Source organism: Oncorhynchus kisutch, linkage group LG10 (genome assembly GCF_002021735.2).
Source record: "Oncorhynchus kisutch isolate 150728-3 linkage group LG10, Okis_V2, whole genome shotgun sequence".
Lineage (NCBI taxonomy): Eukaryota > Metazoa > Chordata > Actinopteri > Salmoniformes > Salmonidae > Oncorhynchus > Oncorhynchus kisutch.
In genome coordinates, this window is record NC_034183.2 from 12172707 (window position 1) to 12185769 (window position 13063).

General features: G+C 40.5%; 1 protein-coding gene across 9 annotated transcripts in view; it reads left to right on the forward strand.

Moving 5' to 3' along the window:
- Window positions 1-9585, forward strand: part of gramd4b (GRAM domain containing 4b) — a 52438-nt gene extending 42853 nt beyond the window's left edge. For 6 of the 9 annotated variants that reach the window (XM_031833125.1, XM_031833127.1, XM_031833132.1 and 3 more), the window contains 7 exons: window positions 205-359; window positions 2459-2476; window positions 3696-3843; window positions 4068-4161; window positions 4301-4391; window positions 4511-4579; window positions 4759-9585. In XM_031833125.1, coding sequence (XP_031688985.1) covers window positions 205-359; window positions 2459-2476; window positions 3696-3843; window positions 4068-4161; window positions 4301-4391; window positions 4511-4579; window positions 4759-4866 — 683 coding nt within the window. In that variant the 3' untranslated portion in view covers window positions 4867-9585. The remainder of the gene's footprint in view (window positions 1-204; window positions 360-2458; window positions 2477-3695; window positions 3844-4067; window positions 4162-4300; window positions 4392-4510; window positions 4580-4758) is intronic. The other 3 variants (XM_031833128.1, XM_031833129.1, XM_031833134.1) reach the window with 1 other exon arrangement.
- Window positions 9586-13063: the final 3478 nt, after the last annotated feature.

The window sequence follows — 13063 nt, forward strand, 5'->3', positions numbered from 1 at the left end:
CATCCCCTTTCCTTGTGCCACCTCTCATCCCCTTTCCTTGTGCCACCCCTCATCCCCTTTCCTTGTGCCACCTCTCATCCCTTTTCCTTGTGCCACCTCTCATCCCCTTTCCTTGTGCCACCTCTCATCCCCTTTCCTTGTGCCACCTCTCATCCCCTTTCCTTGTGCCACCTCTCATCCCCTTTTCTTGTGCCACCTCTCCAGGGCTGTATGCAGGGATCAAGTTCTTCATCATCGACTTCCTGTTTAGGAGCTGTCCCAAGCTAAGGGACAAGTATGACACGCCCCACATCATCTGGACCAGCCTGCCCACAGACCCCCAGCTGAAGGAGCGTGGGGGCGCCACACTGTCCAGACGGGTATGTCTCAGACTATATACTGTTATATGTAATACATGTACAGTTGAGGTCGGAAGTTTACATACACTCAGGTTGGAGTCATTAAAACTTGTTTTTCAACCACTCCACAAATGTCTTGTTAACAAACTATAGTTTTGGCAAGTCGGTTAGGACACCTATTTTGTGCAAGACACAGTTCATTTTTCCAACAATTGTTTACAGACAGATCATTGCACTTATAATTGACTGTATCACAATTCCAGTGGGTCAGAAGTTATACACTAAGTTAACTGTGCCTTTAAACAGCTTGGAAAATTCCAGAAAATTACGTCATGGCTTTAGAAGCTTCAGATTGGCTCAAATGATGTTAATTAGCCTATTGGAGGTGTACCTGTGGATGTTTTTCAAGGCCTACCTTAAAACTCAGTGTCTCTTTGCTTGACATCATGGGAAAGTCAAAAGAAATCAGCCAAGACCTCAGAAAACTAATTATAAACCTCCAAGTCTGGTTCATCCTTGGGAGCAATTTCCAAACGCCTGAAGGTCACACGTTCATCTGTACAAACAATAGTACGCAAGTATAAACACCATGGGACCCGGCAGCCGTCATACCGCTCAGGAAGGAGATGCTTTCTGTCTCCTAGAGATGAATGTACTTTGGTGCGAAAAGTGGGGGTGCTTTTCTTGAGATGTTGATATTTTGAAGCAACATCTCAAGACATCAGTCAGGAAGTTAAAAGCTTGTTCGCAAATGTGTCTTCCAAATGGACAATGACCACAAGCATACTTCCAAAGTTATGGCTGAATGACAACAAAGTCAAGGTATTGGAGTGGCCATCACAAAGCCCTGACCTCAATCCTGTAGAAATTTGTGAGCAGAACTGAAAAAGCGTGTGCGAGCAAGGAGGCCTACAAACCTGACTCAGTTACACCAGCTCTGTTAGGAGGAATGGGCCAAAATTCACCCAACTTATTGTGGGTAGCTGGTGGAAGGCTACCCGACACGTTTGACCCAAGTTAAACAATTTAAAGGCAATGCTACCAAATACTAATTGAGTGTATGTAAACTTCTGACCCACTGGGAATGTGATGAAAGTAATAAAAGCTGAAATAAATAACTCTCTCTACTATTATTCTGACATTCTTATTTCACATTCTTAAAATAACGTGTTGATCCTAACTGACCTAAGACAGGGTATGTTTTACTAGGATTAAATGTCAGGAATTGTGAAAAACTGAGTTTAAATGTCGTTGGCTAAGATGTATATAAACTCCCGACTTCAACTGTATCTTTCTGCATTGTGTACAAAACATCAGGAACACCTTCCTAATATTGAGTTGCACCCCCCTTTGCCCTCAGAACAGCCTCAATTCCTCGGTGCATCCACTCTACAAGGTGTGGAAAGCGCTCCACAGGGATGCTGGCCCATGTTGACTCCAATGCTTCCCACAGTTGTGTCAAGTTCGCTGAATGTCCTTTGGGTGGTGGAGCATTCTTGATACAAACACTGTTGAGTGTGAAAAACCCAGCAACGTTGTTGTTCTTGACAAACCGGTGCGCCTGGCACCTACCTAATAGCATACCCCGTTTTAAAGGCAACTTTTCTCTTGACCATTCACCCTCTGTATGGCACACATACACAATACATGTCTCAATTGTTTCAAGTTTCAAAAATCCTTCTTTAATCTGTCTCTCCTTCATCTACACTGATTGAAGTGGATTTAACAAGTGACATCAAAGGGATCATATCTTTCTCCTGGATTCACCTGGTCAGTCTGTCATGGATAGAGCCGGTGTTCTTAATGTTTTGTCCACTCAGTGTTTATGTGCATAGGTGTACACCAGTGGAGGCTGCTGAGGGGAGGACGGTGCATAATAATGGCTGGAACGGCGTAAATGGAGGGGCATCAAACCATGTATTTGATACCGTTCCACCTATTCCGCTCCAGTCATGACACGAGCCTGTCCTCCCCAATTAAGGTGCAACCAACCACTTCATATTGATGTGTGTCATTGTCGCGGGTTCCTCCCTATTCATGTGGGTGTTCACAGCAGCTGGGACTGTGGGATCCCTCATGTCAATGTCTGATCTCCTGAGTTTTCTGTTTCTCCCTCTCAGCTCTCTGGGTATGAAAAGGTAGGGCTACCTAGTGTGCACTTTGGTTCTTGTGTGCCTGTGTGTACGCCACCATCACCTGTGTGTGTGTGTCATTAGCGATGAGCTGCATTCCAAATGGTCCCCTTGCCCTTTTGGAATTCAGTAGTAGAGCCATGATAACTGTGAGTGTGAAGGATCCAAATGTGCCACGTAGTTTAAACCTATGCATCTACCACAGTGCTGTTGAAAGTAATATTTGGCGTGTTTAACCAAAGTTGAACTCATAAGAGTTTACCATAATGGTGTTTTGAATATACAGTGCCAGTCAAACGTTTGGACACATCAACTCATTCAAGAGTTTTTCTTCATTTGACTATTTTCTACATTGTAGAATAATAGTGAAGACATTCTCTCAATCAGCTTCATGAGGTTTTGGTCAGGCCTAAGTTACTTTTGCCTGGAACTGTTTGATCCGTTCTCAGACACTTTCAGAAGGAACCCTATATTCAAAGTGTGTGTGTGTTTGTGTGTGGTGAGGACGTAACTGGTAGAAACTGCTTATGTGTTTTGGAAAGATAGTGGTTCATTAATAGTATTTGTAGTTTGTACCAAAAGTTTAGTTCCTATCTATCATAATATCATATCTACTCTCTCATAAAATCACATACAATTATTAAAGGTTGTTTTATATCACTTATCAATAGTTATCTATGTTTTCCAGTGTGTGTATTCTGGAGAAATGTACTAAAAATTATAAGCCTGTCTCACTATCTTCCAGTCTTTTTTGACACGTTTCATTCTTTACTGTGAAAGATTCTGGTCCCGTATGAGTTCATGGCTTCATGCCTTGCATGAGACACACCACAACCTTATCATTCACATCCCCATAAGCAAGGCACCCAACGCGCTCTACAAGCACCCCAGCCAATATACACTGCTTCCCAAACAACTGCTCACCTGAGTAAGCTTTGATTGATGCTGAAGTCAAAGCCAAGCTGCTGGTTTGAGAGAGTCTGCTATAATACACATGCGCTGCTTGGGTTTAGCTAATTCTCTGGTTCCTGGTCTAACATGCTGCCCTCTCTTCTCCGTCCATCCCTCTCTTCCTCCGTCCATCCCTCTCTTCCTCCGTCCATCCCTCTCTCCCTCCGTCCATCCCTCTCTCCCTCTGTCCTTTCCTCTCTCCCTCTGTCCTTTCCTCTCTCCCTCTGTCCTTTCCTCTCTCCCTCTGTCCTTTTCCCCACTCTGTTTCTCTTAGATTCAGCCGGCAGTAGCTCGTGGGAGTCTAGGGACAGGCCTAGCATCCGGTACCAGTCTAGAGGAACAGACTGGCAGGGTCTACAATACTAAGAAGGGTTCTTTCCACGAGGTCTTCAATCTATCCGAGGATGAGCGCCCTCTAGCAGGTTGGTAGAGCGCCACAGAATAAACCTCAGCAGCGACAGCTACATTGTGCCTGGCTAGCTTCCTCCCCTGTTACATGTTGACTCTGCTTCCATAGTCGATGATGAACTTAGTGTTTATTTATTGTGTTATGTTGGGGCAGTGCAAGCTGTGAAACCATCAATATTGACTGTGTGTTGGCAGTGTGGCAGACTTTTGCGTGTGTCTTGATTGGTTTTGTTTGCAGTGTGTGAGAATGGCTGGCGATGCTGCTTGATCAACAGGGACAGGAAGAGTCCCACTGACTACATCCGTAATGGGGTGCTCTTTGTCACTGAAAAGTAAGCCATCTACTGCCAACACCTAGCTGTCACATGTAGAAATCCCACTTGGCATCATGTTGTATTAGTTTGTGTTTTTCAGGTGTATTATATTGGCCTACTTCTTCATGCTTATTATGTGTTTTCTATCCATCACCAGTTACCTTTGCTTTGAAAGCTCAAGCTCCAGGTCAAACTCCTCTAAAAAGAATAAAGTCATCAAACTGATTGACATCACTGATATTCAGAAGGTGGGTGTCTTCATCTTTGCTCCACCTTCTGTCCAATGTCTCAATTCATTGGTTTCTAAAAAATGTACTGCTGCAGTAGAATGTAAATGTTGTTTATCTGTGGATTTTTTGTCCCACAGTACAAAGTGTTGTCTGTACTGCCTGGGTCTGGAATGGGAATCTCCATAGCAACACCGTCCACCCAGAAGGTAGGAACACTTATGGACAGTCTATTTTAGACCATGTTTTCTCTCTATTTAGGTCTGGTACTGTTGGTCAATATACTATTAATAAGTTGATCTGTGATCTTCCACCCTCCTTTCCTCTCGGCTTGTCACTCTACATCTGTCTACTTGTCTACCTCTGTCTTTATTTCTCTCTCTCTCAGCCGTTGGTGTTTGGTGCCATGATCCACAGGGACGAGGCCTTTGATGCCATCTTCACACAGTACATGAAGATGGCGACCATGACTACAGCCATCAACCCTGAGACCTAACGAACCAAGATGGCTGCCTTCACCAGGGACTTCCTTACTGACACAGAGACATAGCTATGTAGTACACCGAGAGCCACCACTGCTACTGGCCATTTATTACATATGAAAATATGTTAAGCTAGTATCCATGCCATGGTGGTGGATTCCTCCACCAAGCCAGGGAGCCTTGGCACATAGATTAGCATGTGAATATGGTATCCACTTGATTTGAGGCCTCGTCCATCACTATAGAGCCCAAGGTCTTTCTATCCTCCCGCTGATGACTCAAGCTCCTCATTGGGTCTAACTAAGGAACTACGACTCCTGGACCCGCCCACCATTGCTGCCTCCTGCCTCCTATTGGTTGGGTCGAGGCTGTTGTGTCAAGGGATAGAGCCACACTTGGTTCTTGTTTAGCTGTTTCTCTGTACTGAGGTTTTCAGTGTGTCACAGGAGGTTGGTGGCACCTTAATTGGGGAGGAAGGGATTGTGGTAATGACTGGAGTAGAATCAGTGGAATGGTATCAAATACATCAAACACATGGTTTCCAGGTTTTTGATGCCATTCCATTTGCTCCGTTCTGGCCATTATTATGAGCCGTCCTCCCCTTAGCAGCCGTGTGTGTGTGTGGTGGTTCTACATTAGTCGTCTATTGTGCTGTTTCAGGAGGAGGCTGGATCTCCTTGTCTGTCTGACAGGATTGTCTGTCACTCCCATAGTGTGTATCGCATGCACATTGGTGCCCATTGCTCCACTGAATGCCCTCCGCTTCTGCCTTCAATACGATTGATTTTGATTGATATAGATATCACTGGTGGCCTTGCACAGGTCTTAGGCTACACATTTTGGAAGTGTCAGTTAACAAGTGCACCAGAAACCACGCCTTGTTAGGTTAAAAAAATAGTGCTCACGTTTATGAAAACCTCAAGCCTTCATGTGCCCCAGTTGCTGATATTTTAGTAGAATTTCAACAAGAGCCTTTATTTTGAGGGATGGAACAGGAATAATGTAAAGATGGGCAGCTAAAAGCTGGGGGAATGCTGGAGATATTGTAGGGAATAACCTTCTCACACATATTTGTGTCTTGTTAAAGGAAAGGTATGAATTTACATGTACATGTTAAGGAGTCATGATGCATTCATACTCACCACATAAACATGACATAGTATTTCTGAAGCCTTAGAGTGTGTTTATTATGTAGATCAGTATGTGATTTATAACATGTGACATTCTACATATACCTAATTGGCTTAGTAAAACTATGTAGGTTTTATGGAGTGTTTTTTTGGAATGTGTTGTGAGAACTTTATTGGACAGATTACATGTAAAGCAATACCAAAACAAGCTATTTCCAAAAAGCAGAAGCCTTTTCTACACTGCCTTGTTCAACCACTCAATGAAGCCTTCTGTAATCTTCTCACAGATGTAGGCCAGGATTCAAACCAATGAGGCACTGTACTTTTAGCTTTCCATTCATTCTGAGGTGTAACTTCACGGAAATTGCCATTGGATCACGAAACTTAAAATGTATTTAAAAAAAATTTTGGGACAACTTAATAAGTGCAGTGTAATATCGGTAATTTGTGCTAGTTTGAATCACGAGCCGAAATGTTGGTAATAACACTTCCTTTTGGGTTTTGACACCAAATGGTAGAGGGGTTTGAAGTAACCGCTTAACTATGTTCTAGCTGAACACATACTAGTGACTCTATCTAACTGGACATTTTCTGTTTGATGCCTTTAGTCTACGTTTCATTAGGCGTATGAACTAAATGCTGACTTGCAGGTTCCTTCTCCACAATGCAACAACAATAAATCATTTAATATATGAATACAAACATGAAGTAAATGTTTCAGTAGAATAGATTAAACATTTGAGCATAAGTATAATGCAGGAAGGCATAATTTTTAGTCCAATGTTGACACATGTTTTGGGGAAGGGGGGATTGGGTGGCAAGCGTTTAAATTGTGCAGTACGCCAGGGTGTGTCAAACTCATTTTGCCCCGGGGGTCCGCATTCGGTCTTCAACGAGGTCTGGAGGGCAGCACAGAATAAATAAATAAAAATCCTCGCTCTCAAAATCTGCAAAAAATAAACCTCTATCCATCGTTTTGGGAAATTCCGATGCTCCCTGACGGTCTGGCTTTCATTTCAGTGATTATTAGCGAGTTGGATACAGTCAAGAAACTGTATGTAGGTCCATTATCATTCCTACACAGTTTCAATTTGGTTTTAAGTCATTTAAAAGTATATTGAATTTGTCGTCCCCCGCATCCAAAAAATGGTTTGACATCCTTGGTCTATATCTAGTAACTTAGGTCTTTCACTCTCCAAGCCTCTCCAGGAAGTTAGATATATACTTAAAGGCCCAATGCAGCCATTTTTATATCAATATCAGGGTAATAATTAAGTTTCTTACTCTAATAGATTTCCAATAGAAATAGGTAAAAATTGCTTTAGCAACAAACTTTCTCTAGCAAGAATTTTTCTAGGACTGCCTGAGAGTGGTCTGAGTGGTTTGTTTTCAATTTAAAATGGTAAGAAGTAAACCAAAATAGCTTCTTAGCTAAGATACATTTTTCAAGCAAGAACATTGCTAGACTGTCTGGAAGTGGGCTGGGGAAAAGTGAAAACTAGCTGTTATTGTCAGAAAGGTTTGGAACTATTTGTTATTGATCTATTAATCATTTTGCCTCATGGTGATGTCACCATGGAAAGCTGGCACTCGCCCATGCAAACCTGCTGATTAGAAGGTCCTGTGTAGATTGTATTTTCAACCAGCAACTATCAGGAAATAATACTAATCACATTTGTTCTGGCTTTAACAGTGTTATTTGATATAAAACTAAATCTGAAAAAACTGAAAGTTGACTGTACCGGGCCTTTAAGAAGCACAGAATGTACAGATTGTATTTTTTGTTGTTGGCCAAAATGTTTATTTTACTGCTTCTCATTTTGTTTTGCCCTATAACTGTACTGTTTACAGTGGTTCAGTTCTAAACTCCACTGCTTCTCATTTTGTTTTGCCCTATAACTGTACTGTTTACAGTGGTTCAGTTCTAAACTCCACTGCTTCTCATTTTGTTTTGCCCTATAACTGTACTGTTTACAGTGGTTCAGTTCTAAACTCCACTGCTTCTCATTTTGTTTTGCCCTATAACTGTACTGTTTACAGTGGTTCAGTTCTAAACTCCACTGCTTCTCATTTTGTTTTGCCCTATAACTGTACTGTTTACAGTGGTTCAGTTCTAAACTCCACTGCTTCTCATTTTGTTTTGCCCTATAACTGTACTGTTTACAGTGGTTCAGTTCTAAACTCCACTGCTTCTCATTTTGTTTTGCCCTATAACTGTACTGTTTACAGTGGTTCAGTTCTAAACTCCACTGCTTCTCATTTTGTTTTGCCCTATAACTGTACTGTTTACAGTGGTTCAGTTCTAAACTCCACTGCTTCTCATTTTGTTTTGCCCTATAACTGTACTGTTTACAGTGGTTCAGTTCTAAACTCCACTGCTTCTCATTTTGTTTTGCCCTATAACTGTACTGTTTACAGTGGTTCAGTTCTAAACTCCACTGCTTCTCATTTTGTTTTGCCCTATAACTGTACTGTTTACAGTGGTTCAGTTCTAAACTCCACTGCTTCTCATTTTGTTTTGCCCTATAACTGTACTGTTTACAGTGGTTCAGTTCTAAACTCCACTGCTTCTCATTTTGTTTTGCCCTATAACTGTACTGTTTACAGTGGTTCAGTTCTAAACTCCACTGCTTTCGGCCAGTTTGATTCCTTGTGAGACTGAGGGTATGAAGACTGGGTCGGTAAATCTTGTGATGGAGAACGTTTGTGTGCTGATAACCCTAAGTGGTCACATGTTTAAACTCACCTTTTTTTTGCGCATATGCAGATGTTTAGTAAAGTATTCAATTTTTATATTTTCCTGTCACAACTGTCTTGTGATTTTACTTCTAAAAATGAAAAAATGCCACCTGCTGCTGAAGAGAACAGATTTTGCTTCTCCTCTTCTCTGATATCATCCAGTATCTATCTTTGGCAGTAACACGCAGGTATTTATGCTAATTAGGCCAATCAAAGACTATGCAACACTATGCAACACTCTTTGCAAGAGGAGAGTGAATTGAAAGGTGTCATTTTGTGGAGTCATGTTGCTAACAAATCTGTGTGAATCACCACTCTCTGTCTGAACAATGTCAGTTTATGGCATGGCTGTCAACTGGAAGATGGAAAGTCATCATTACTGTGTTCCCAAACCATCAACAAGGTGTTGTAAAAAAAAAAGCCTTCGTTGACTCCTCTTCATCAATTGGTTTCTGCCACATTGCAGTGTTGACCTACCATGTCCTTTACAGTGGTTCAGGAGGATTGTGAACCTGTATACATTTTCAGAGAAGGATGGACATTGTCTCTATAGTTCTGTATCAGAGGTGCAGAGATTGTTTAAACCACTCGAAGGCTTGGATACTGCAGTGCTAATCATGTTAACCAAGTATTTCTTTTAACTGTAAATTCTTGTTAGCACATTTTTCATAATACTTCCCAATCCATTTAACTGTTTTAGGAAAGATTACTGCTTAGTTGTGAATACTTTGTAATCTGCGGTGTCCACTGACAAATGATTTTATATATGAAATAATGTAATATATAAATCCCTCATTTTTTAAAAGAATATAATGTTTATTGTAAAATGTTATGTACATTATTTAAGTAAACCAATTTAAAGTATTGATTTTTTGGGGCATTTTCTTTAGTTTCTCAGTAACTTTGTTTCACAGTTCAAAGTTGACTATGTGTTGCTTATTAATTTCTTTAGCCCTGTGATCGGGATGCTCCCTTGATCTCGGGGGGCATATCGTACTGCACTTGCAAAGTTTGGGAAGCACTGGATCAAGACTAGGTCTGTTGCGGTGACTATTACCTGCAATCATGAGTCATGACTGCATTAAAATTCCACATCACCATGACTCAATGGTCATCTTTTATGCACTCGGTGCATGCCTTTTTGTAGTAGGCCTGCCTAACTTGCTAACTACCATAAGGTCGTAACGGCCTGGTACTCAGGGCTCTATTGACATCAATGCAAATGCAGTTGAAAGTCACATAGAATATAGTACAGGGGGAAAAAAATTCCTTGAATGAGTAGGTCTGTCAAGTTTTGACTGGTAGTGTGTGTGTGTGTGTGTGTGTGTGTGTGTGTGTGTATACAGTGGGGCAAAAAAGTATGTAGTCAGCCACCAATTGCAAGTTCTCCCACTTTTAAAGATGAGAGAGGCCTGTAATTTTCATCATAGCTACACTTCAACTATGACAGACAAAATGAGAAGAAAGAAAATCACATTGTAGGATTTTTTTATGAATTTATTTGCAAATTATGGTGGAAAATATGTATTTGGTCACCTCTCTCATCTTTTTAAGTGGGAGAACTTGCACAATTGGTGGCTGACTAAATACTTTTTTGCCCCACTGTATATATGTGTGTGTGTCTGCATGCATGTGGTAGGCAGAGTTGCAAAGAAAAAGCCATATCTCAGACTGGCCAATAAAAAGAAAAGATGGGCAAAACAACACAGACACTGGACAGAGGAACTCTGCCTAGAAGGCCAGCATCCTGGTGTCGCCACTTCACGGTTGACTTTGAGACTGGTGTTTTTCGGGTACTATTTAATGAAGCTGCCAGTTGAGGACTTGTGAGGTGTCTGTTCTCAAACTAGACACTCTAATGTACTTGTCCTCTTGCTCAGTTGTGCACCGGGGCACTCCTCTTTCTATTCTGGTTAGTGACAGTTTGTGCTGTTCTGTGAAAGGAGTAGGTCACAGCATTGTATGAGATCTTCAGTTTCTTGGCAATTTCTCTCATGGAATAGCCTTCATTTCTCGGAACAAGAATAGACTGACGAGTTTCAGAAAAAAGATCTTTGTTTTTGGCCTTTTTGAGCCTGTAATTGAACCAACAAACGCTGATGCTCCAGATAGTCGATTTGTCTAAAGAAGGCCCGTTTTATTGCTTCTTTAATCAGGAAAACAGTTTTCAGTTGTGCTAACATAATTGCAAAAGGGATTTCTAATGATCAATTAGCCTTTTAAAATTATAAACTTGGATTAGCTAACACAACATGCTATTGGAAAACAGGAGTATTGGTTGCTGATAATGGGCCTCTACACCTATGTAGATATTCCATTTAAAAATCAGCCGTTTCCAGCTACAATAGTCATTTACAACATTAACAACGTCTACACTATATTTCTAATCAATTTGATGTTATTTTAATGGACCAAAAATATAAGTGACGTCACTGATTGAAACGCTATTTAGCACGCACCGCTAACTAAGCTAGCCGTTGCACATCCATTACATAGGCGTATGCAAACGTGTGTGTATACCCTTGAGAACAACGGTTGGACATCTTGAACTCGGTCTCCAGCTCTTATTATACTGTACCTCAGTTCTCCAATTGCACTGGAGTCATTCCACGTACCTTTTGATTACCTGAGGGAAATGCACTGATGCTCTGATGCTGCCCCAAAGCTCTGTCTAAACGTAAAAACGCCTCCCTTGCAATACAGTTCAGGAAACATTTCATATCTGCGAGAAATAATACTAATAATAAAAGCTTAACTTACTACACAACTTTATAGGGTTAGTGTTCCCACATGGCCATATTTCCATGTTACAGTACTTGTTTATGGAAGACAGAGGTGACCACCTTTTCTAATTAGCTTGCGACTCTATTTAGCTTACCAATTTGTTGGATGCATTTGCAGTTTGTTTTGGTTGTTTCTGATTATTTTGTGCCCAATAGAAATGAATGGTAGATAATGTATTGTATAATTTTGAGTCACTTTTATATTAAATAAGAATATAATATGTTTCTAAACACTTCTACATGTAATGTGGATACTACTATGACTACGGATAATCATTAATGAACCGTGAATAATGATTAGTGAGAAAGTTAGGCATAAATATCATACCCCACCAAAAATGTTAACCTCCCGTTATTGCTAATGGGGTATGATGTTTGTGCCTCTAACTTTCTCACTCATCCTTATTCATGATTCATTAAGGATTATCCGTAATCATGGTAGCATCCACATTGATGTAGAAGATTTCAGAAACAAATTCTAGCCTATTATTAGTTACAATAAAAGTGATTCCAAAATGACACTACATTATTTACCATTAATTTCCATTGGTCACCACATCATCTGAATTCAACCAAAAAAAGTAATCATAAGCTTGGTGTACTCATTGTGTGTTAAGAATATAGGACCAAATACAAAACCTTTTGACTACTTTAATACAGATGTAAGTGAATTTGTGCAAATATTGATGACCCCCTAAAAGGGGGTGGACTATGTACAAAAAGTGCTGTAGTTTCTAAATGGTTCAACCTCACAGTCAATGTATCCCTGTATATAGCATCTTACTTTCTCGTGTTCTTCTTATTCCTTATTTCGATTTATTGTGTGTTTTTGTTCTACCTTGTTTTTGATTTTATTTTTACTACATTGATATTGATTACTGCATTGTTGGGCTTGGAGCTTGCAATATAGGCATTTTCCTGTACTTGTACACGTAACATTAAAAACTTGAAACTATCATTTAAAATACAAAGTGCTGGAGTTCAGAGACAAAAAAATATATAATGTGTTGCTGTCCAAAAACCTTACTGTATAAGGTCCTTGGACGGGAAAGAAGTAGGCTAACAGTATATCTTGGGGTAGTTAATCTTGTACTGGTATGATCCATCCAACTAGTTGACATGACCATGCTGTCCAGTGTAGTCAAGTCGGGGTTACCATCCAACTAGTGATCATTTTAAATGATTTGTTCTCCATTGGATTGCACTATTATTATTTCATAAATAACTATTTAGCGTAGGAGCACAATAATTCAGTGGTATGTCAGGTAAATTTATCAACACAAATAGCCCCAGTTTGTTGAACTTTAGTTTGGTGTTTAATTTTGGACAGTGAGGACAAACCCAGCCTGCCTCGCTCCTTCCACACTGAGCCCAAACCAGAGTCACTGGGTCCTGATGGTGACAGTGGAGCCCAGTATGCAGCGTAGGATCCAGAGATGGCATCAATGAAGCGGGAAGACTGCAGTCAAACAATGAGGCCTAATGTCAACATTTAAGACAAAGAGTAGAAAAAAAGAGGTTGGGAAATCTGTTTTTTATTTAAAGAGAAAGAGGGTCAA